This window comes from Octopus bimaculoides, chromosome 2 (genome assembly GCF_046866305.1).
Source record: "Octopus bimaculoides isolate indiv1 chromosome 2, ASM4686630v1, whole genome shotgun sequence".
NCBI classification, from domain to species: Eukaryota; Metazoa; Mollusca; class Cephalopoda; order Octopoda; family Octopodidae; genus Octopus; species Octopus bimaculoides.
The window spans coordinates 163,483,200-163,509,715 of NC_142929.1; the positions used below are offsets into that span (position 1 = coordinate 163,483,200).

A 26,516-nucleotide genomic window follows, 5' to 3' on the forward strand; every position below is an offset into this window, starting at 1 on the left:
GCAAGACTGTGTGGTTAGAAAGTTTCCTTTGCAATTACTTGGTTTGGGGATCAGTCCTACCGCATGGCACATTGTTCAGGTGTTTTTTTTATCATAGATCAGTTCAAGCAAAACCTTATGCTTGATATTTAATTGATACTTAGAGAAGTTCACCAAAATAAACATTGCCATTCTTTGGTGACAGACTTTATTCATTACAGTTAACTCAACTATTTGGTGCTTGAATGTGCTTTAACAAATTTATTCAGTCGCAGGTGTTTGAACTAGGTCTTCCTCCCACTAGTCTTGGATCTTAAGAAAGGTGTTGCTTCCCTCCTCTAAGTCATATATAAAAAAAGAACTCTTTCCTCTTTAAATTTAATAGCATAAACCAAATTTAGCTATTTATTGTTTCTGTTATCACCCAGCTTCATTTTTTATATGATTATTACCGTGTATGGATGGATGGGATGTTTTGTTTTTGTTCTTACAGTTTCTCCTATCAATGTCACAACCATGAGCCCCAACTACAACTTATTTTCTGTCAGTAATACCAATAGCTTTGAACTTATGACCATGTCATCATAAGTCCAGAATCTTGACTTCATAACCATTCTCTTTTTTTATTCTTTTATTTCATAGAATACTGAAACATTTCAGAAGCATTGAGCATCGTTATAGGAATATTATATAAGCTTTATATCATTATAGTGTATTGGTTTTCATTCTGTATTTCTTATATTGTTGGGACACAACCAAGATTTGATTACAAAGTCTTTCCTTCCTGTTTCTAGATAATATTTCATACTTATTTTGAAACATGTACACATACTCTCTTTTTCTATCTAAGTGGTTGGCACTTTATCCATTTCTCTCTCTCTCTCTCTACACACACAGAAATGCAAATGTGAATAACAATATTTAATACATGAAGTAAACATCGTTTGTAAAGTCAATGATTCACTCTGTAGTAATTCAGAGTTTGTGTGATGGGACTGTTCAGGTTTTATCAAAACAATTCACAAATACACACACACAAATTCATGTTTGTTTTTATGTGAAGTTATATATAAAAGCAGTCAACCATAAAATTGAAATATACTTTTGGCCTTCGTGCCGGTGGCACATAAAAGCACCCACTACACTCTTGGAGTGATTGGTGTTAGGAAGGGCATCCAGCTGTAGAAACTCTGCCAAATCAGATTGGAGCCTGGCGTAGCCATCTGGTTCGCCAGTCCTCAGTCAAATCGTCCAACCCATGCTAGCATGGAAAGCGGACGTTAAACGATGATGATGATGAATATTGACTAATTTCAAAGTTTGCAGCTTGCTTACCATCATCAAACAGTGTAGTGATGGTCATCTTTTTTCGTTCCCCCAACTATTTATAGTACTCCTTATTACTAACCTATATATAAATGTTTTGTTCAAATGTAAACTTTGTATTGTTTGATTCTTTGTCTGAAGAATTTCTAATAGGAAATTTCTTACATGTTTATCCAACATGGACAATCTTGTGATTCCTATTAGCAAATGAAATATGTGTTATGGGGAATAATACTAAAAAATTTTCCAACTTCCTGTTTTGTTATATGAATGTAAAATATAGATTTTAAGTAAATATCAATATATTTTACAAACAAGGTTATGGAGATTCTTCCCTATTCTCTGGGTTACAAGCACACATCAACCGAGGACTGCCCAAGGAAGCTACAGAATGGAAAAGGTTAGTCTGTCAATTATTTTCAGTCAAATGTCACCCTTCACCAGCTCTTTTTTTTATTATTGATGAAGACCGTTCCCATAAAGTTTGGAGGCCTTATGTCTGGAGAGGTAACATAAGCAGAGAGTGTTGCAGAAAGATACAGTTTGGGATGAGGACAATTGGATATTGTGTTTGCTATGGGGTTCATAGAGCGAAACATTGTAGAGATAACAAGGGAAGTGATTGTTATTGTTGATGTTTAATTCCAGGTTATGGTCAAAAGTATTCTGTTTGGGAACACACTGTTTTTTCATCACCTAAACCTTTCAAAGCAATATTTTATCATGGTCATAATCCAATGACTGAAACTAGAAAACAGTTTCTTTTTAAATGTTCTTTTAATAATTTTGAATGTATTTTCAAAAAATTTAAAACACAAATACTGATGTCAACTTTCTTTTTGTTTTAGATCCTATGGGAGATCATCAAAGTTTGTGTGTCTTGATGCCAGTTTTGTTCCCTATGATGACGATATTCTACCAACAGAAAATGATAAATCACTTATTAGCCGACCATTCTTCCACATATATTGGACTGAATGTGTATGTCTTGTTATTTTTATTTTTAAATATTCAGTTTTTACACACATTCAGTTTCATTGAATTGTCTGTCTTTATAATTCATCTGTGCTGTTGATGCTGTTTAGCCCCAGGTCAGTCCTGATCGAGTATGATTCTAGTCATCAACTTCCTGTTTTTTTACTTCTTATGCAGTGTATCAAGGACTATATAATTTAATATGTCCTTCCTTTTTTTAAGAGAGTAGGGGATTATGTTTACTATTTCTAGCAGATTGAGTGACTGGACAAGCCTGGGAGCATGGTAATGGTGGTATTCCTGTTTATCTTTTTATATTGACATAAGTTTTCTTAGAGTTGGTATTGGAAGATAAATATTCTCCTAATGTAGAATCCTGTTGCTTATCATTGAAGGAGATTGAGGGATTCTAAATATATTGGAATTTCTTACATCTTCTGTCTCATTCTTTAATATTTTTTGTAATGTTTAACAGTTATGAATAAAGGACTTTTTAAAGGAATAGGTGGCAAGTATCATAGCTTTGAGTGTTCTGAAAAATATTATGTGAGGTTCATTGATCTTTATTTAATTTTTTTAAAGCTTAATTTATATTGCAGTTTGTAAAGTATAGTGTTATAGGTTTTAGATTTCCAAAGGCTAATCATATGATCACTGCATTTATGATGAGTTGAATTACAAAGAAATATCTGTGTAACTTGAGAAGAAAAATTACTATAAAGTATCATTTTTATCACTGATGTATTTCTGTAAAAGATATATATTTGTATAAACACAGAAATAGAAGACAAAACCTGGAGAAGGAAGATATGAAAACTAAAAGTTTCTGTAATTGGAAATATGTTTAGAGAAATTCTGAATGATGCATGTGACTCTAATGAGAAAGATTTAGATATCTATAGCATAGATGACAACTGGAAATTTCTACAAAACCCTAACTCTTTCAGAGATGTTTAAACTAAACATCAATTACAATCATCTCACTGACCCCAAAGAGCCTGTGTAGGTCGTGGACTCTGTCCCTTTATTTTGATCAACCTTATAACAGAAAAACCAAAAATTGACAATATCCTAGACCTGTTAACATCCCCTGATATTCTCCAAACCATAATAACATTGAAAGAAAGGATTTAAAACAAGTCTTTAAACTGTGTATCATGTCTATGAATTAAATATTATGTATAAAACAGTGTTGTACTGTCATTGCCAGGATGTGGACAACTACAAGCAGTCAGTACGAGAAGATATAACTGAATGGCATACTGCATTGAAGAAGAACAATATACCTGACTGGTTAATAGTTGTTGTTGTCAGTGATGAAAGTAAAGTAAAGGCTAAGCTTTTGCCTCGATCATCAGTTATTGACAGAGTGAAAAGTGATTTCTGTGGGAAGCAGGTTGATAGGTAAGTATTGTCGCTTATCTTTATAATTGCACTTTTATCTGACAATTGCTATGGTTGATGGGAAATGGGATGGAGTTAAGAATTTTGCTTATCAAACATGTGGTTTCAGGTTCAGTCCCACTGTGCTTTTATATATATATATATATATATATATATCATCATCATCATCGTTTAACGTCTACTTTCCATGCTAGCATGGGTTGAACGATTTGACTGAGGACTGGCAAACGAGATGGCTATACCCCTGGCAGAGGTCATGGAGTATGGTCTCACTTGGCTTGCCGGGTCTTCTCACGCACTGCATATTTCCAAAGGTCTCGATCACTAGTCATTGCCTCAGCGAAGCCTATATATATATATATATATATATATATATATATATATATGCCACTCTAAATTATAGTAGGCTTCAAGTATTTTCTCCCTAACTTCAGTCTACTACAACAATAGCAGTAAGCATTGTAATTCTTTTATTCTCTAGCTCTGATGAAAAATTTGCTAAAAAATTATAATGGAGTATCCTGTATGTTGAAAACCTATATGATCTTATGTCTCTGAGGAGAGCGGTTTATTTCAAATTGATGTAATGCTTGCATTGATCAATTAAATGAAGCTGCTTGAAACGGCTGTAATGCACTAAGACCTGGACATCCTTGTTACTTATTTGCTTTATATATATAGAGAGAGAGTGAGAGAGATCATCCTTATCACCTTCAACCATCATGTGACATATGCATAAGAGATTGTGTGATATCTATTTTACCCTATACACTCTATCATTATCCATTCTGTACTTCCTTTCATTACTCCCTCGTCTCCAAGCCACTTTTTATTGATATCCACTTCTAATACTATTTCATCCCTTCATCTCCTCTATGACCCTCTCACTCAAATCTCTGCTTCTACCATTTCATTATTACTCTCTTAACCCACCCAACCTAGTTCTGTTATTTTTTGCTCTTTCCTTTCTATTCATCTCTTCAGCCCTGAGTGAATGAATACATCACAGAAGAGTGAGGTCTCTAATTGCAGAGTACAAAGCAACAAGTATTGGTGTTACTATAAAATCTTTCCAGGATACTTTTTCAAGTGCCTTGGGAGAACTTTATAGTGGCACCAGTACCTCACTAGTGCTGGTATCATGATAAAATGCACTCTGTACACTATTAAGTGGTCTGTAATTGGAAGGGCAGCCAGCCATAGAAACCAAGCTAAAAATGAAACATGATTAATATTTGGTCCTCTGACCTGTCTAGAAGGACAGTAACTCTAAATAAATACAGACTCAGACTGTGATAATCCATCCAACTCATGCAATGTAAAAACAAACAAACATATGATGATTATGATTAATATGTACCCACATATGCACATATAATACACCTTATTAGTTTAATAACTGTAAGAATTGTAATATTTATTGTTGCCTGTTTCAAATTGTGGTTTCTTAAATCTGAATTACCATTTCTGTTTGTCTTGCTTCAAGATGCATTGTTTTGACGGAACCTCACAAGGGTGACCAAAGGTGTATGGATTCCTGGAATAACTTCTACCAACGTCTTCGGCAGTTATTGCTACAATCTTTCAACAGGCACCTAAGTAAATATGAAGAAAACATGAGATCTTTGAGGGAAAGACGGAATGAACAGAAATGGAGCTTCTCTGAGTATTTTTTAGTTCAGGTAACTTAAATTCTGTAAGTCTTGATGTTAGGTGTTGCTATTTAGCTTCAAACCAGCCCTGATTGAACATATCTTTGACCTTATTTCTAATGAAATATGTAGCCAAAGCAAAATTTTGAAGAATTTAGTAAAATAACTAATTTTGTCACTTATTGATTTATCGTTTAGAACATAACTTAACAGGTTCTTACATAAAAGTATGATTTAAAGTGTTTTTGTATTAAAGATGGTTTGAGGCAGCTTAGTATCAAGAAAGTTAAGTAACACTTAAGCAATGAGTGTCTAATTCGAGACATTACAATGCTATTGCCCATCAAGCAATAGATACTTGTTTCAGTCTTATTAATGGTTCTGTTCTTTTACTATTTGAGATTTGTATTCATGTCTTTTACCGCAGATACATAATATTCAACTTTTGATTTAATTGTGTGTGAAATGAATAATTTTTTTTCGGTTTTGATCTATTTTAAATATATATATGTATATGTATGTGTGTGTATATATATATATATATATATATATATATATATATATATTCTGTCTGTATTATAGTAAAATATTTTAAATATTTCAGGAAGAACTGGCTTTTATGTTTGAAATGCTTGGAGTCTATGATGACAGTCTTCTGCAATATGATGAGTTAGATGCTTTGTTTACACAATTTTTGCTAAATCATGCCGCTGGAGGTAGGTTATCAAAATAAGTACCTATGATGGGTTTTTTAATCAGACAGTTTGCCTTAATTTATTTTATTGATAAGTTTTACTTCTACCTCGTAGTTCAGTGGTTAACAGTAGAACTGTAAAAATTATTTGCATGTGATGAGATAGGATGGCTGTGAAGATAAGGGGCTGAAATATTGACCACATGATTAATAAGTTCAGATCTTACTTCTGTCATTCTCTTTGTCTGTAGGCAAGGTGCCTAACTCTTTATTACTCCAGTTATGGGTAAACAAAAAAAACAAGGTTTACTTACTACTTCACAGCTGCATAGGAAGGACATCATTCCACTCTAAGAGCATCTTAGCTAACAAATAAAGGTGTAAGTATAAAAAGATTGATATAAAATAATTGATGCACAAAGCAAAGTTGCATAAAATGTAGTTGAGTGTTTTCCTTTAGACTTATGTGTTACACAAATGTTATACAATGACAAGTGATCTGACCACTTTGCTTCTTTTTCCAGAAACTGTGGATTGGTTGACTCCATTCATTGAGCCATGTACAAAATGGGCTGGAATATCACTAAGTAAAGCTCTCAACTGGGACAAAAGAGATTTAATCAAAATGAATAAAGCAAGTCTTTTAGAATTCCGCAATTATCTTTTTTCTCGACAATGTGCTTTACTGTCTCTACTGAATCGTCCATGGGAAATAGCAGAGAGAGCTGTTGCCTATCTCCACAATACTGTACAAGAAATGAAAACTTTAGAGGTATAGTTATTACTAATATACTTTCTTTTCACCTGGGCCTAAACAACTGCAATAACATTTGTTTAGGCCCAAGTTTGACCTGACCCAGAAGCTCTGTGATTAGCAATATTCCAGCCATGAACATTCTATCTTATCTTTAGACAATCTCTTTAAGACCACATCAGTAATGTTTTTCCTTTATTAAGACAATAGAGTGCGATTTGAAGGATATCTATCTGCTATTTCTAGCAGGATCAATGACTGTATATGTCTCCCCATTCTCCCAGTTGGCAAGAAATAAGTTGGGTCTTTTCTACTGATTGTTTTCTGGAGCTAAAACAACAAAGAATATATCTTACATGAAAACACTTTGCTAAATTTTATAGCTTTCTTGTTTAACATTTCAATTTAAAAGTTTACTGAAAGTAAACATTATTTTCTGATGTAAGACTTATAAGGTTTTATTACAGGGAGGCTACAATCAGTTAAATCAATATGTCATGATTTTATAGGGAATATAGTAAGACAAAATGTTGTAAAATTGTTCTTACAGAGTGTTTTTATGTGTTAGAAATTTGTACTGATGGTGAATACAGCTGAGTCACTTGTTACAAAGTAGTTGTAGTGGACTGTAGTAACCTTCAAAATTTCTAATGTTATCTGATGCCTTAAGGAACTTGCCAACTTGCCACAAAGAAGAGATTGAAGTCGTCTAGCTTATCCTCTGCATCCATCCTCACCAACCAAACAAGATTAATCCAGACTCACTGTTATTTTTATTTTTATTTGTTTTCTCTTTTATTGTTGTTGTCATTTCAGATTGAAATGCCAGAAGGTTCCCTTGCATGTTGGGTGTTTCTTAGTTGTCTTGAGGTGCTACATACCAGTGACAAACTCAACAATTCTACTGAAAAACTTAATAGCCATTCCCTGTATACTGCTAGTCTATGGGATTATGCTCGAAAAAAAGTAAGTGTTGGTTTTTTGTTCTGAATGATTTACAATTACATATGTAACATCAGTAGAATAATGTATGTTATATACCAGAATTATCTTCTGGTAGAATTGTTAGCATACCTGGCAAAATGCTTAGTGACATTTTGTCCATCTTTACATTCTGAGTTCAAATCCTACTAAGGTCGACTTTGCCTTTCATCCTTTCAAGGTCTATAAAATAAGTTCCAATTGAGTTAGGGGTGGGTTGATGTAATCAAATTATCCTTTCTCCAAAATTGCTGGCATTGTGCCAAAATTCAAAACCAATATATTAGGATTATCTTAGAGAGTAATATAATAGATATACATTTGCTTATCTAGTAACATATAATAAATAACAACTTACTAATATACTAAGATATTTGCTAATGTGCTTTCTAAAATGGCAATTATAAATATTATATATAGGATACACCTAATAATATAGTGACATATATATCTCTAATATAGTGATATATAAAACATTCATTAATGCAGCGGTATATATGACATATGTTCACACACATATACACATATGACAGGCATCCTGTAGTTTTTGTCTGCCAATTCCATTCACATAGCATTGGTTGACCCGAGGCTATAATGAAAGATGCCACACAATGAGACTGAATTCAAAACACTGTGGTTTCCAAGTAGACTGGGTAATCACACAGCCATGCCTGCACCTGTTATGTGTGTCTCCTGCCCTCTATGTGAATGTTTATGTTGTATCCCTTTATGTTTCATGACATAGCAGTTTGTTTGACAGATTAGATGAAACCTCTGATAAGTGCGAAGCTAAAATAATTATTGGGTTGATATGAAGGCATGGCTGCAGTCCAATGACTGGAACCAGTTTGTGTGTGTGTACGTACACATTGATATTGACATTCCATAGCTTTGCATGTTATCATCTGAGTGACATAGCCATAATGATTATATTCCTTGTTGACATTACAACAGGTCTCTCTGAACAGAATGTGCTAGGTGCAGTTTATCATGATGTCATCACTAGAAAAGATTGGGGTGGATATGAAGAAGTGGGACTCCTTATAACCATAACTCTCTCATTTCACCATTTATGGTGAGGTGAGAGAGTGATGGATGCTGGTATCAGATGGCCAATGGAGAGTATAGGTTAAGTGTATGAGAGACAGGCCAGTTTTATGAGGTCTCTTAAATATATACCTAAAGATGGTAATAAAGCTAGGTTGATAAGAATGAAGGGAGAAGATGTGGTGTGTTGGAGAGAGGGTTAGATAGGTCTCATGGCATCCTTAGTAACACTAGAAGCAACATCTAATGAACTGAGCTGAAGAACTCCACTACTGTCCTTTGTCACATCAGCAGCATACATACATTCATATATCATCATCATAATTGTTTACTGTTTATTTAAGAGGTTCATTTTGCTTCACAATTCCATGTTTCTGGATTTGATCCAGTGCATTGCATTGTTGGAAAGTATCTTCTACTATAGTTGTGGTTTGGCTACTACTTTGCAATTTTGCTCTGTGTGTGTGTGTATGTGTGTGTGTGTGTGTGTGTGTGTGTGCGTGCATGCATGCATAGCCATTTATTATCTAAAACTGAGGTTGGAATAACTAAGAAAAAAATTGGGGATCAAATTGCAGTTTTGGTTGTAATATTAAAAGACTGAATCAAAACAAATAACATACAAAAACATATACATGTAGTATAAAATTTTTAAAATGATGTTCAGTTGGACTGTGTATGTATATTCTGTAAATGTTGAAGTTTGTGTAGTCATTGCTATAGTCTCCAGCAATTGTAGCATAAATTATACACAGAATAACAAACTGTTTGTATTGCAGTTAAAAGAACTTGGTGTGTTGTGTGGTTTGATGCCAGAGGTTTCATCTAATCCAACTTCTGAACAACTCAATAAAGTGGTGGACCTTCTGTTTGGGATGGGAATCAATGAGGAAGAAGGTGAGTGGATGTCATTGATCAGGGTATCAGTTTGATTGGAAGGAGTAATGGTTACATATTATCATCACATTTATCATCATTATTGCATGTTAATCATCAAATTTATCTTTCATCATCAGATTTGTCATCATTATCATCACATTTATCTTCATCAGTACATTTAGCATCATCTTCACACTTAGTATCATTATCACATTTGTCATCATTATAATTGCCATCACATCGTCATCTTCATTACATTTGCCTTCATCATCAGATTTGTCATTGTCAATATAAGGTTTCATCAATCTATTTTTATATCATTTTTGTCTTAACATGAATTATGTCATTATTATTATTTTTATTCTTACATTATCATCATCATTGATCACCTTTATCATCATTATCATTAACAACAACATTGCCATCATTGTTGCTATCGACAATCTTGCAACATTATTGTCATTATCATTCCTTCCAACACCAACATACGTAACATCAGCATCATGTTACCAGTGCTGATACAAGGTCAGCTTCTTATTATTCTGAGCAGCTGAAAAATATGATTGCTTGAGTGGGTTACAAACCAGAGCAAGTAAACAATGTTGATGAAACCACTTTCCAAGAAGATTACACCTGCTACAAAAGTTATTTCTTGAGAAGAAAAAATCAACACCAAGGTTTAAAGCTTTCAAAATTGCCTGATGCTTCTTGTGGTAGGAAATGCCACTGGTGGTATAACATTAGAGTTCTTATTTGTATATTATTGAAAATCCAAGGGATTTCAAGGGTTATGCAAAGTTTAATTTGCCTCTGATTTGTTGTTCAAATAAGAAAGCATAGACAATTAAGTACTTTTTTGAAGAGTGGTATATAAACATTTTTTTCATTCTGCTGTAGAAAAGTACAGCTGGATAGTTCCTGCTACAAAATATGTATTTATGTGACTAGATTGTTTGTGGGATCTATGCAGGACAACCATCTATTCTTAGCTACAGCTAGGCAGACTGTATCTCACTCTGGTACCTACTTGACTGTGAGTCTTTATTTGCATCTGAGTGAACTGTAACTTACTGTGATATCTACTTACAGCCTTGTAGATTATACCTGTATTGTGAACTGTACCTCATTGTGATACTTATGGCAAGGTCATATGACTGAAATGTTACCTGGAGTTGTCTCCTTTACTTACTGAACTAATGAAAATAATAATATTCATGAATGATTAATATTTATTTTTCTTTACAGAATTATTTCTAGTAAACTTTTTAATGCTCCCTGCATTAAATACATTACAATTAATTTCACCATTGATTTTCATGTAGATGACTTCTATGAGTAATATTGATGAAATTGTGTTTGTAAGTTGCGAGATGTTTAAAATGCTCAGTTTTCTAATCAGCTTTGACTGCACATTGTCTTTGTCTCTTCTAGCATCTACTACAGGATCTCCTCGACCTATTGATAGACTCCGTGAAGCTCTATCGTCAAGGCAGTCCTTTCAGCGACACTACTTGGTAAATCTGTTTTACTTGTTTCAAATATTGTTATGTAGATGAATAAAAAGTATAGCAGTTGTATAGTTTCTGGTATTTGGCTGAGGATTGAGTGTGACCAACAGATCTATTGTTCCAGTTTTATCACATGTCTGCCTAGCTGAGAACCATATCACACACTTTGACATGCACTGTATAGGATGCAGTGTGACAGTCTGAGCATTATGTATTTTCAATATGTACCAGTAATATACAGAGGTGGAATCATTTGAATCATTTTAGAGCACTGCTCTTACGATTTGTCAAAAACAGAAAATATTTTATTTAAACTACATGTAGATTTGTGTGCATGTTAAAATAGCACTTATGGACAGTATACAGTGCTGGTGAATGTATGTATATTCTATGGTCTCATGTGCAGTCTATGTACAGTCTATGGTCTCATGTACAATCTCATTTCTTGGACTGGAAACTTTCTTTTAGACTGCATTATCATGGCATCATGTATCAACAATGTGCTCTCCATTCCACACTCTATCAAATGATGTAATCCAAGATTCAGTAATGTCTCTTACACTCTTCTTTCTGTACCTTCTGACTTTCATTTCTATCAAAACATGCTTCTCTGCAGCCAAAACTATTTGCCCCTACTCTTTAACATTCCATGCATGTGTGTTACTTAAATACAAATTGAAGACTTAATTCTAGGCAAACACTGATTTGATGAATAGAGACCTTGAGATTATTCCTTAGTTGGGAGACAACAATCTTGTCTCTTTCAACAGTATATATACACAATACATGTATCAAAGAAGTAGTCCTCCATTAGAGACTTTTCATAACTATCGTTTTTCAGATCATTGCAGCATTATTTAGAAGGAAAACAGTTTATTAATTGTGAAGAGGTTAAAAATGCTATTGTGTTTCTTTGCTTAGACAATATAAAAATATGCCACACCTAACTAGTGACCCCTTGTAATCTGACATATATGGGTTGTGGGTGCTAAAATGTTCCTGGCTTTAAAGGTATCATGAAAGACTTGGTTGGAAGCCCAGCTAAGTTTTTTTACAGGGCTTAGAAAAACTGAAGGACCACTGCAATAAGTGTGTGAATCTGAGAGGGGAACATGTTGACTAAAATCATAATTGACCGGTCCTTCTGCATTTTCTTTTACCCAAAGCCAGGAACTTTTCAGTGCTGCCTTGTATAATATTGACAAAACTATATCAGAAAGACTAGGATTTCTCTTGAGAGCCAGAAAATACTTGAGAACTGATCAGTTGCTAACATTTTACGAAGCTTAAGCAAACCTTCCATTAAACTACTACTCACATGTATAAGACAGTGTTGCTGTTACATATACACAAACATTGGTCACTTCTAGAAGGTGGTCATGTTTCTCATATCTGCATACCTTCTCTACCCAGCTTCACCTATTTCACTTGTGTTTTACTCTTCTCACCTCCTGAGATTCTGCACTAAACCTTTCACCCAATCTATATTTCTCTTGACTGTAGTCCTCTGTATTTCTCTCTCTATCCATATTTTATTTGTAGATATTAACCTTTAGACGTCCAACTATATCAATTTCACCTTTACAACTCCTCTTCTATCTGTTCTTATGTACTGTCCTCTGTCCCTCTATTTGTTTCTCTTTTGCTCTCTCTGTGCAATATTTAATACTTCCTTCTCACCCTCTCTGTCAGTAGTGTCTATTGTTTTTTTGTTTTTAGAATTGACCAGAAACTATATGAATATGTAATATATGTATTTTCATATTTAGGATCTCTCTGAACTGGCTATGGGAACCTACAAACATATAGGTAGAATGCGGTCTGCCAGGATCATAGGCCAGGATGTTGCCGAATTTTACATGTAAGAATGTTTTCTTAAAGTATTTCTTTACACCAAATATTTTATTTTTTTAATTTTTAATAACTGAACCAGAGGAAAACTGCTCAGAACATACAACTCTTTTCTGGATCTCTGTGACTGGTAGTAATTAGGGAGGAAGTCGTCTTTAGCTTTGAGAGCTAGCCTGGATGCTTACAACAGAGTCAACTCCACTAAAACACCCAAGGTTTAGTGGGTGGAGTTAAACTGGGTGGTGAATTTAAGTCTTCTGTCAAAGAACAGGAATGGACCCTCTGAAAGACTTCCACACAGTTTTCACAAACCAAATTTTACCTACAAGTCTTTGGTTGGCCTGAAGCTATGGAAGAAGATACATGCCCAAGGTGCTGTACAGCAGAGTCAGACTCACAATTACATAATTGCGAATTCCCTTGATTTCACTCATTGTTATTGTTGTTTAACTCCACATCAGTGCTATAAATGACCATCCTGGTCTTTTATTCGGCTGTTACTAAATCTAAAACTACATTGTCCTATGAGATTTTCTTTTTTCAAGATGGTAAGATGAAATTTGAGAGAGATTGGCTAGTTTCACCAATCTTTACAATGAGTCTGTTAATGAAGGAGCCTCTACATATTAACTTGGCTTGTTAGAAATAGCAAACAAATCTCCCTCAACTCAAATAAGAACTGGCTTGGACTATGATGACCTTTCCATTATACTAGCATGAAAAGCAGATGTAAAATGATTATGATATATATATATATATATATATGTATATAGATATATCAATTAGAAAATGGAGGATAATATGCTGAACCCAACGACTTGCAGACACTGTATCCCGTTGAATTCATTAATTTAATTCATAGCTAAAGTGACAAAAAACCCCACAAAGTACAGGTGTTTATGACAAACCATGTTATTTTGACAACCGGGTTTACAGATAAAAGTACAAAGTACATAAGGAATTAGAGAATGAACAAAAGTTTAATCTTACAGCTGTTTCGGCCTAGCTTTGGCATGCCCCATTCTATCCGAATAGTTCCTGCCGGAGTGATTATTGGATGAAATGTTGAATTGGGGGTACATGCACGATTCGCTAGGCCTCTTCAGAGATTCACAAAGAATTTCATACAAATATAGAGTAAGAGGTAAAAACAAAGGTGAAATAGAAACAAGAACAAAAACAAAAGCAAAAATAAAATAAAAATACTGGCTACGACCACGCTTGAATTGTGCTTTTTACATGCCACCGGCACGGGACCAGTCAGCCATCTGTTGAAATGAGATGTCAGTGTTATTTTCATTTTTGTGTAATTTAGATGACAGTTTATTCACTGCACTCTGTATATATACACACATACACACTTGTTACATGTTTAATACATACTGACTACACTACACGTTTTTTATTTCTTTTATTCTTTTACTGGTTTTATTCATTAGACTGACCATTAGACGTATCTCCTTGAAAGGTTTTGATCTATTATATCGACCCTAGCACTGGTCAATATAATCAGCCTATAACTCTGCATTTATTTGCGCAGTATGCACAAACTAACACACGCATATACATAGTCGTTTCCATTTACCAATTCTCTCCTAAAGTATCGGTCAATCTAAAGACACTTGCCAAGGTGCTATGCAGTGGGATTGAACCCAAACCTCCTGGTTGCAAAATGAAGCTCAATCACATGACTACCTTAATTTATGGAATTAATTGTCATATATGTATATATATATATTTATCTCACATGTTTTATAATAAAAAATATCACATTATTTCATGCTGTTTACTTTCCATGTTTTCATAGGAAACAAGAAAGCCCCCAGAAAGCAGAAGGATTTCTCTTGGATGCCATGAAAATGTATAAACAGGAAGGCTGGGATATTCTTAGTGACGGTATTGCAGTACTTCTTGCTCAATGTCAGAAGAAACTCAGTAATCCTCTTAAGTATCCTTTTGTCACAATCTGTTTGTTTTTTTTTGGTTAAGGGGGGAAAAGTTGCTCCCATCACCTTTGCAGGCTCTCTGACACTGGCCAGAATGATGTGATGGATGTTCAGCTGTAACAGCTACAAGTTATTATTTGCTGGCAAAACATTGATGGGAATGGGAATTCCACAGACATTTAAAGAAGGAAGAATTGTATGTAGTAGGTAGTGTACAACTTAAGGGGAGACACAGAGTGATTGATGAGAAGAGAGATATATGAATTGGGTGTAGTTGGGTAGAGGTAGCATGCAGCATACATATACAAACACGTGTGTGTGTGTATGCGCGCACACATACACGTACACACACTCGCACGCACACATGTACATACACTAAGAACAAAACAAGGTTTCTTGATGTACTTGAGTTTGTTCAGCAAGTGCTCTGACCAGATCATATAGTTCTCCTGAGTTTTGGTGGACAAGAACTACCCTCTCCTTATCATGTAGAACTTGTATCTGATCTTATGCATCTGATGGTGGATTCCAACATATGATCTCCTCAGTGATGGCCCATATCAACTTGATAGAGTTATTGATTATGCTCTGGATTTACTGGTTGAATTTGGTTGTCCTAACAATGTCTGACTATTGAAAACTGTTTCTTTCTCTTGGATATAAGTGACATACTCTTCCAGAAGCCTCAAGCTCTTTTTTGATCCTGAACACAAAGGACCCAGCTACATTAAAAAAGCTGGTGATCTCTGAGTTTTTGTGACTAGTAGCTAGAGCCATTTTCTGTATCATATTGGAATCTGATATATTAATGCTATTCATATGTCTGAAAGGGAATGAGAAAGTTGAAATTTGGTGCATGCCCCATAACATTATGTTAAGTCATCTTCCAGTAGTGTTCCACATAAATTGCGGTCAAAAATACCTAGTGCTCACACACACACTCAGACTTAGTGCACACACTCACACACTTCATTTGAAGCTTATGACTCACTCTGTTGTTACTCAGGTTATTGTAATATAACATGAAACTTTGAGTAGTGATATGATGAACCATTAGTTTCTTATGACATTGAGCCAGAGGTGCTGTGACACCATTATCAAGAATATTCAGCTTGCTTGTTTATACAGTAAATAAACTTGACTACAAGTATTGAGTACTATAGCTTTTTTTCTTCTAGATCCAAATGTGTGCGTGTGTGTGTGTTTGTAAGTTACCTTTCATTTGACAAAGGAATGGTAAATATATATATCAGTAATATACTGAGGTCAAATTTGTCTTGCTTGGCAGAAAACAAAAAAATCAAGCTTTTGCTTAATCAAAAGAATTGAATAATGATTGTTAAACTTGTAATTATTTTGATTCCTGATCAGTATCTCTAGATATGCCAAAACTGCCTGCTACATTGTGTGTAGTAAAAATCTTTCACATTCCGAACGTTGTTACTATTTGGATGAATTGATCCAACTTAGCAGAAGTGATGACGGTAAGTCTGTTAAATACCTGTTAATCTCCTTATATTTACTGCAGTATTAATTTGTTTATGTTGTATTGCCTTCTTTCTTTAATGTGTTTTGTAGTGTGTCTATTTTACTGAAATTTAAAAAAAAGTACCATGTTTGCAACTTAAATTCTTACAAATAACTCTGGATATATAACATAATAGATATATCATGGGGAAGATATGACACAGGAGGTAAAATCTTCTAGAAGACACAATGATTTCAATCAGTTTTATGAGTGGTGGTGGTGGGTGAATGGGGGAATGAGAAACTAATGAGTGTTTTTTTATCCCCTCTCTCATGAACAATTTTCTTATATATATTGCAAATATATTCCAATTAATTTTCAAAATAACCATGAATGTGGAGAGATTTAGTAAAATAATTAGCACTTTCATTATTAAATTAGTATTTTGGAATATAGATTAGTAAAAGTCACTTCCTTAAAATTATGATGGGAAGTTATTTAAATTTAAACATAAACAATTTAAAATAGAAGGCTTTATGTTGTGGAACTTGTCTCTGGATGTTTGATATCAAAACACCTGAAATTTCAAAATTTCTAAAACATGTTCCTCTTCTCAAAGGCAGTAAAACTGCCATATTGGTTGATCTGTATTGTGTGTGTGTAATTAATAATCTGGTCCTAATCTACAAAACTATAAATACTGTTGGTTCCTTCTTATTTGGTTAACTCCTTTCAATATTCTTATAGAATAAAAGAATATTGGAATGATATTGAAAAGGTTTTTAATAGAAACTTCTTCAATTTTTAGTATTACTTAAGTTAGAGTATTGAAGAAAAGATGGTAAGAACATTATAGTCACACTGTATGGAATACACTGCAGCCAGAAGACATTATAAAGTTAAGGATTTCAAAATGAACTGAAATCATTTTTTTTTTCCTTCATTAACTCTGAATATTATTTTCTAAACCTGTAATAATTTCTATTTAGTATTATCTGTAATTAAACAGCATTCTGACACCATTACTGGATTGACAGGGCAGTAGCTGTGTACTATAAAAGCTCTCTCTCTATTTCTCTCTCTCTCTCTCTCTCTCTTAGTTTAACAATATTCTCTTGTCTTAAAATTATTCCAGATCGTCTACTAATCTGTAGTCACCCAACATTTTCACATATTATCTTCTATTCTTCTTTCAAGGTAACTCACTCTATATTCAGACCAATCCAGCATTTTCCGTCGATAACATTGTCCTTAATACTCCAGTTGCCACATTCCAGGATGAGATGAGTATAGAACTGGAAATTTTCAGTAACTTGCCAAGAGAAGTGTCCATCAGCCAGATATCTCTCGGTTTCTCACATGAGGCCAGTGAAGGGAGTCAGAAGCGTAGTCTTTCCAGACAGCCTAGCTTATATGGAACTGTAGATGAACCTGTAATGAATTTCCAAACTATTAGACCTCAGTTGCCTTCCAAAATCAATGTTGTATCAGCTACTGATGTAAAACAAGAGAAATTGCAATCAAGCAGCATTATATGTACTAATACCAATGAACTTTTGAAACGAGCTGATAGTATCCAAGGCCCTGTTTCTGATTCAATTTATAAACTGAACTACAAACTCAGTTTAACTGCCAAAGATGTATTAATAAAACCTGGTGTTAATCTAGTCACAGTAAAGAGTCAAGTTGATGTGAGTTTCCTTTTCAATTTTTATATATATATCTAAACACATTGTGTATCCATGGTAGTCAGTTATCTTAAGGGAAACAAATCCTTCTAGATTAAGTTAAATTGAGACGTGTGAAAGTTTTTAATTTAAATCAAAGGTTACAAAAGATGTACAGAATACACCCCTTTCATATTTCTTTTTCTAAGATCTTAGAATTTCTACTTTTTGCTAACCATGGTATACATTTTTTTTTAATGATTTGATCACAAGAACAAGGGTAGCATCCCTGATTTCATTTCTCAAGGCTTCTGAGACTGAAATTTCTTCTAAGATCTAAAATTTCGCTTGAATGCTTGCAATGTAGTGCACTTCATTAAAGGCACACGAAAGCCAGGCATTGGTATGAAACTGAGTGATGAATTAAATCTATCATGTCAGAGTAAGTACAGTTCATGCATGTCCATATTTGCACATGTCAATGATCTTGGCCGTATTAATTTTCTGAACCTCAAACTCTGGAGACCTATAAAAAATTACATTTTTAATAAACGAATAGCTACAATATTCCATGAAATTGTTGATTAGTATCTTAAAATAGGTATTTGAATTAGATTTTAAATTAACTGCTAATGCAATTAACTTCAATTAATTGTTAATGCATTTAATATTTGTTCTTGTTTTTCAAAAAGTAAAGCATTTTTTCAAATTTTGTCAATTAACAAATAATGGAAAAATTTTTTCAGAGCTGTAAACGAGGATTATACAAGCTTGGTCAACTATGTATTGAAGTGGGTCAGTTGGAATTCATTCGCCACAACATGGCTAATAACATTTTTGTAGAAATAGTCTGCCAACAGCCTTTCTTTGAAGTAAACCCAAGTGCTAAGATTGGTAAGTTTACAGATTCCTGTATCTATAAATCAAAATATGTAATTATTTTTTTTATAGTTTAGTGAAATCAGAAGCAAAGGTAAATGATAAAATTGATCATCTACTTTCCATGCTGGCATGGGTTGGGTGGGTTGACAGGAACTGGCCAGGCAGAAGACATCACCATGCTTCACTGTCTGTTTTGGCATGGCTTTTACGGCTGGATGCCTTTCCTAACACTAATCACTCTGCAGAGTGGACTGAATGCTTTTTATGTGGCACCAGCACAGGTGAGGTCAGTTTTGGCATGCTTTTACAGTGGAATGCCCTTCCAAACACCAACCACTTTAGAGTGTAGGCTGGATGTTTTTTTTACTTGGAACCAGTACTGGCAGGGTCACCAAGTAACTTGCAAGACAAAGATTCTTTGAAAGGGGATGTGGCATTGGAGGTGATCTTGTGCCAGATGAAAGGTTAGAGAGTGACGTTGATTCATTTGACTAAAAATTCAAGGCGATGCCCCAGCATAGCTGTCATCTAATGACTGAAACAAGTAAAAGATAAAAGATATATATATATATATATATATATATATATATATATATATATATATATATATATATATATATATATATATCAGATTGGAGCCTGGTGTAGCCATCTGGTTTCACCAGTACTCAGTCAAATCGTCCAACCCATGCTAGCATGGAAAGCGGACGTTAAACGAAGATGATGATGATATATATATATATATATATATATATATAAAATAACTAAGATGAATGGTTAATGACAGTTCACTGAATGCTACAAATGTTTCAATAATCTTAGCAATTTATTCACAATATGTATACTACATATACTAAAATCAGTGTATTACATATGCTCCAATTACCAGTCATTTCTCAAGTATTTCCGAATCATTGATGATCTGTAAATGGTCGATGATCTTAGCATATGTAATACATTGGTTGTGAATAAATTGCATGTTATTGAAACGTTTATAGCATGTAGTGAACTATCATAATCCATTCATCTTCATTTATTATATTTCTTCATTTATTATATTTTTGTGTGTCTTGTGTAGCTAATGTTGTTATAGGGATTGGAGTTGTGAAATACCTGATGTCATGAAGCAATAGTCTGTCTGTCTGTCTGTCTGTCTGTATGCCTGCCTGTCTGCCTGCCTGCCTGTCTGTCTGTCTGTCTGTCTGTCTATCTGTCTAACAACACTGATATTATATATAAATAGTCCCAGTATAAAATGGGATAAATCTCCAGCTACTCTTATCTCAGATACCTAGAATTTTATTAATTACAAATGCTAATGTTATGTTCTATTTTCAGGTGAGCTGATATCTGGTATAAAGCAAGATGTGGAATTAACTTTAAATACCTGTAGTATTCCTGTAACTGAAGGTAGTATTTTGAGTGTGAATACATCCTCAGGTCTATCAGCATTTTACAACGATGAGAGTGATGTGAAAATTCCCCTAGAAGCTGTCTCAGTAAATAGTAGTGTCACAATGAACTTACAACTCCAGCATATTCTTACCAAGGACCCTGCTGAAGCAACTGTAAGTTCTGATTTATACAAAGCTTCTTTCAGTTTGGTTACCACATTAATAAATCAGTCATATTTGTTTTGAGCTGTTATCAAGTTGTTGTTTTGTCCCTTGTTAGCATTAATCAGATATATCTATGACCCAACATGATCATACCAGGCTTTTTGTCTACTGTGTTTCTCCTTCTTCAAGACTGTATGTTGCTATTGGAAGATGATTTAACTCCTTTTTGATTCAGTGTCATCAAGTTGTTTAGATGCTTACTGTTGTTAAACATTGACTAACAGATGATACAGTTGTTAAACATCGAATAACTAATTTTACTGGAAGAGTAGTGTTATTAAATGACTACTTGGTCAGGGAACAGGTGTGAAACTCCAGATAACCAGCAGTGCAAGATACTGTAGCTTAACCATGAATAACTTGTAGTGCAAAGTACTGTTGTTAAACTGTGAATAATCAATGGTATAATTTACTGTTGATGACATGGGTTAACTAGTGGTTACAAGGCACTGTTATTGAATCTTGAATAACAGCAGTACAAAATAATGTTTTTTAATGTGATACATAGGGTACTGTTATTAAATCCTGACTAAACAGTAGTATAGGGTATTGCTGTTAAACACTGAATAACTAGTGATATGATATACTATTGTTAAACTCTGAACAACCAAGGATACAGTGTACTGTTGTTAAATCTTGAGTACAATATCACTGTCCACCTAGTGAACTGAAGTGATTCAACTCTTACATCATACTTTAAAATGTTTTTACATGTAGATTACAGTCTATTCATTGGTTACATTCCTACTCTCCTGTTTACCTAGCTAACTGTTCATCTACTCAGTTTATTATAAACTTGTCTACTCATCCACATACTGACCAATATTAGAATTGACATGAGATAAACAGATCACCAGGAAGGTCATTCTAACATTTTGGCAGAAAGTCTTCGTTGTTTTTAGAGTTGTCTAATTACAGCCAGTCCATTGGTCAAAAGCTCTTTTGTCTAAATAATAACTCATTAGTCAAAAATTCAAAGCAAGTGACAAATTTTATCATAATACAAAGGTAGTAACTAGTATATTATCATATACTCATTTCACATTTTGATATGTCTCTATCTTAATTTCCAGTTAACATTTGAAAGTTCATTCTTGCACTACCCCATTAGCTGCCATGTGACATTCTATCCACCTTTGCAGTTTTCTCATAAAGTCTTCTCCTGTCAAGAGAGGTAAGCAAGCTTTGATTTCTGACGAACCCAGAGTAACTGATAGAACTGTTATTGCTTTCTTTGTGGAGTGTGATTATGGATGACATAGACCTTTGTGATACAGTTGACAGTACTGATGATGATGATAATGATGGCATTTATGGTGGTGGGAGTGGCAGCTAGATGGGGCACAATTTTCAGTGCCTCAAATTTTCCCATGTTTTCTTTTGTCTTTCTGGCTTTCAGGGTCAGTAAAATAAGTACCTGAAAGGTACTGGAGTTTATTCCCTTTATGAAATGCCCAAACTCCTTCATCACCATTACAGCAACATGACTACCACCTTATAAATTGGTCATGTGACCAGCCAATAATTTATTTTGATGAGAGTGAGAATGGTGATGCTTATGGTAATGATGATGATGATTATGATAAGAGGGAGGATGTTGATGGTAATAATGAGGTGGAGTTGTAGTATCTGTGTCCATAAGAACTATATACACTTCCAATGAATATAAACATATAGGGATCAGCAGGAGTTGCTTCACCAACATACTGAAAATTTAGATCCCTATATGTTTATAATTATAAATGGTTTACTGATAAAGGTTTTTTTCCATACTGAACTACTTGGCAAAATTGTTAATTATTAATTTTATTAATTAGTTGGCAATTACCTGCCCTATATATCTACACTTCCAATGAATTTAGTTCATAGATCTTTTGATCTGAAACTCAATTTATTTCACATTCACACGACTTACATTGCCATTAACTTGGAGTGGTATAAACCACCACCATGTCTTGCCATATTCCCCAAAAGCCCTAGCTTTCTTGCCTATATGGAGTTATCAGTAAGAATGTATACCAATATCTTCTTCACAGCACATTGAAAAGTGCAACAATAAAGCAAAATAGCTCCTTTGTGATCACTTGGCCTACTAGAAATTGTACCCAGATCTTTAAAGTGTAACTTCCCATCTGAAATAAAAAAAGCTTCATGGGAAAATGTAGTCTCTGATATACAAAATGATGTGATGATAATAACACTTTTAATCATTGCTTGATCAAAGCTGACTAAGAGCTAAACAGCCACAACAACAATTATGGTACAATGTATCTGAAATATATACACTCTCATATAGACTGGTTGGAGGAGTTAGAAGGCTGACCTTCCTATGCAGCTCTTCGCTACAAGTAGAAGCTGGTGTCAGTGAGGCAATTTTGGACAAGTAGGTAAGGCTTATGATTTCAAGTGTAGCTGTGTGTTTAAGAAGTTTGCTTCACAACTATGTGGTTTGAGGTTCAATCTCACTGTGTAGCACCTTGAATATTTGTTACATGAATATTGTAGAGACTGTTGATGCGACAGATTCTGTTTTTAAGTGATAGACTTTATGTATTGCCCATTTTAACATAACTACCTAGCCCTTGTTTGACTTTAGCAGAGACCACTCTGTTCTGATCAAACCATAGGAAAATAATAACCAAACAAAACAGAAGAATTATATGCCTTGCTCATAAGTGTAGCACAGTATATCAGTAAGATTTGAACATGTTCTATGTGCTATGTAGTACCACACATCCAAATGCTGTGACATAAAGTCATAGTATTTGGGCATTCTTTAAAATGAAATATGTTAAAATGATAGCATTTTGTAACATTAATTTAATAGGGATGGATACACACACACACACACACTTGAATATAGACATATACACACAAGCTATACTTGCATATATCTATATATATATATATATATATATATATATATATATATATATAGAGAGAGAGAGAGAGAGAGAGAGAGAGAGAGAGAGAGAGAGAGAGAGAGAGAGAGAGAGAGAGAGAGAGAGAGAAAGAGCTTGTGTGGTGCCTCATTGAAAGCACCCAGCACACACTGTAAAGTGGTTGGCATAAAAACCAAACCAAACCAGACTGGAACCTAGTGCAGCTCTCTAGCTTGCCAGCTCCAGTCAAACTGTCCAACCCATGCCAGGAAAACAGATGTTAAAGGATGATGATGACGATGCATACACATATTCACTTAAACAAATGCACACTTGAACACACATGAGCCATTAAGAAAGCACATGATTTGTCAACCTGCTGAAAATAGCAGCCAAATCTCAAATCACATCTTACCAATTTAGAAAAAAGAAAATGTACATTGGATAGTGTAGTCGTGGATATGCTATATTTTAACTAGTTTTTGGAATGCTTTTGATCATAGGTCTGTCCAGTGAGGGATAACCTGGGAATAAACAATCACATATATGCATGGAAACATTTACATATGTACATGTTGACTTATGGTTACATATATATTAATAAATATACATCTGTTTTTGCAGGAAATATATACAGGTTGAAGTAAAAGGTAACCACCAAACTCCGTTTTCTTTAACCAAACCTCATTTGAAGACTGTTGATAACAATGATGTGGATTTTACATATCTTGGACATTTTGATAAATGGCAGGTTAGTCTTGTTCCTTCCATACATCATAGCTAGTAATATGCTTACTTTATATTGTAGTTGTCTTGTGTCTACTTTACATCATAATTTGAAATTAATGTGTCTTTCATTCTGGTAAGGTACACTTATTACTGTACATCCTTGTCTTATATATTCCTTACATCATTATTATGTGCCTAACTCACATTTATGTACCTACATTACACCATAGTTATATGTCTACCTTGTACCATACTTATATGTCTACCTTTCAGCGTACAATGTTTATGTGCCTTATCCAATGTTTTAACAAGAACAGATTTTGAAATCATATTTAAACTAACGATCATGTGGTCTGTAGTAGTCTAGTATGTTAACCTTAAAGACATTGTATCCACTTTTACTGTTATTTTGTTTAATATTTTCTGATTGTTTCAAATATCAATAAAGTGTTTTAATCTTCAGATATTTAATCTATGTTGATTGCATACATTATGATACAGTGATAGTTGAAAATATATACTAATTAACCATATCTGATGTATACTAGCTAAATAAAATATAAATGGTGGTGCCCCAGCATGGCCACAGCTCATGAGCTGAAACTAGATAAAATGAAAATGAAAAATGAAATGTAATATTGTAAGTGCTTAAAATATATGTAGTATACCATGTACAACATTGATGATGGTATTATGATGTTCAGTAAATAAATAAGCAAAATTGTGATAAAAGAAAAGTAAAGGAAGTTAATGCATTATATTGCTGAGAAAATTGTGAGGAATGAATGCCTTGAGTAAAAAACCTTTTGTTAAGATAAAGAAGGAATAATAGGATTAGAGAAAGCTGAGTATATATTTTCTAATCAAAATTAAATTGTCTCTAATAAAATCCATCATAAATTCTATATGGCACTAACAAAATATGAACCTTTCTACTTGAAATCTAGGAAGTTCATAATGACCAGTCTATATGTTATATGTGGCAACTTCGAAGTAATGCTGTCCCAGGACCATCCTCTCTTGACCTTATTTTTTCTGTCACCTACCGATCATCTATGGATGAAGACAGCTTATGTAGATTATCTGTATACAACATCCATTTAGAAAATATACAGGTAAGTTCTACAAGCATTTTTTATTGTTGTTAAAGTTAGGATAGTTTCCTCTGTATTTTCAGGCCATTCTCACTAGCAAAGTTAGTGTAGTTGCTGTTTAACTTGATTTTTATGTAATCTGATGTTTTAGGGGGAAATGTTGGCTTGGAGAATGCTCCAGGGGATTTCCAATCTGAGTTGGAAGGATTGTGAAAAATCTTTAGTGGAAAATTTGGTGGACGAGGGATGAAGATGGGTAGTGAGGCTGGTGCATCTGGTAGGTTTGGGTAATGATGGTGGTGGTGATAGACAGCTAGCTAGTTCAGAGGATTAGAATCTGTTTTAATAGTGGTAGAAGAGAGGGGCAAATGATGGGGGGAACATACTATGGGGCAGAAGTTGTTGTATGGTGAGGATTGTATCATTACAACTCAGTCAGATGGTCTTCAAAAGGTTGTGGTCTAAGATACTTTAGCAGGTGTAGTAGCAACACCAGACTACATACATGAGTAGCATTCAAATCTGGATCATTTTATGTTATAAAAGAATCTGTTATCATTATTGTCATAACATCTATTTTCTAAATTGGCATAGATTAAATAGGTCTATAATATATCACTTGTTCTTGTGTCATCACATCTATGGGACTCAGCATTATTATATCACCAATACTTTTGATCCTGTATCATCCCATTTGTGAGGCTTAATCTCACACCTCTTGACCATTTCTCATCTCATGTGAGATTTAACATTTACATGTGTGACCTCAAATTAAAGAAATGAAATTCTGAGATATATTAATTTTCTGCAATCCAATGAGAAATAAACTTTTGTCTAAAGAATCATTTAAGTAATCGCATCTACTTTTCTTTTTACTTTCAGACACTGTATATGATAACATCTAATATAATCCCTGGGAACGATAATAAAACTTGTAAAGTTGGAAATGTGTGTCATTTAGACTTTAGTGTGATCAACATTGACACAAGTAATACGTCATCAGAAAGTCAATTACTCTATGAAGTTGTTGTTGACCACTTGATGTGGGCAGTGTGTGGAAGAGTTACAGGTAAACATTTCATTTCTTTGCTTTGTCAACTTGCTGTTTCGCTTCAAATCAAACTTCCTATCACAACATTTTATTTCAAATCTTAGCATTAAGGGCATCCAGCCGTAGAA

The 26,516-nt window shown here is 34.0% G+C and overlaps 1 protein-coding gene across 1 annotated transcript in view; it reads left to right on the forward strand.

Annotated features, from left to right (window-relative positions):
- The window catches only part of LOC106871725 (trafficking protein particle complex subunit 10), a 33,642-nt gene that overhangs the window by 1,768 nt on the left and 5,358 nt on the right, over positions 1–26,516 (forward strand). The window contains exons 2-20 of the mRNA XM_014918336.3: positions 1,624–1,705; positions 2,154–2,286; positions 3,491–3,684; positions 5,171–5,366; positions 5,941–6,052; positions 6,555–6,802; positions 7,601–7,750; positions 9,592–9,709; positions 11,123–11,205; positions 12,969–13,060; positions 14,858–14,998; positions 16,377–16,480; positions 17,662–18,155; positions 18,878–19,025; positions 20,352–20,581; positions 21,706–21,806; positions 24,139–24,265; positions 25,191–25,358; positions 26,220–26,406. Coding sequence (XP_014773822.1) covers positions 1,624–1,705; positions 2,154–2,286; positions 3,491–3,684; positions 5,171–5,366; positions 5,941–6,052; positions 6,555–6,802; positions 7,601–7,750; positions 9,592–9,709; positions 11,123–11,205; positions 12,969–13,060; positions 14,858–14,998; positions 16,377–16,480; positions 17,662–18,155; positions 18,878–19,025; positions 20,352–20,581; positions 21,706–21,806; positions 24,139–24,265; positions 25,191–25,358; positions 26,220–26,406 — 3,108 coding nt within the window. The remainder of the gene's footprint in view (positions 1–1,623; positions 1,706–2,153; positions 2,287–3,490; positions 3,685–5,170; positions 5,367–5,940; positions 6,053–6,554; positions 6,803–7,600; positions 7,751–9,591; positions 9,710–11,122; positions 11,206–12,968; positions 13,061–14,857; positions 14,999–16,376; positions 16,481–17,661; positions 18,156–18,877; positions 19,026–20,351; positions 20,582–21,705; positions 21,807–24,138; positions 24,266–25,190; positions 25,359–26,219; positions 26,407–26,516) is intronic.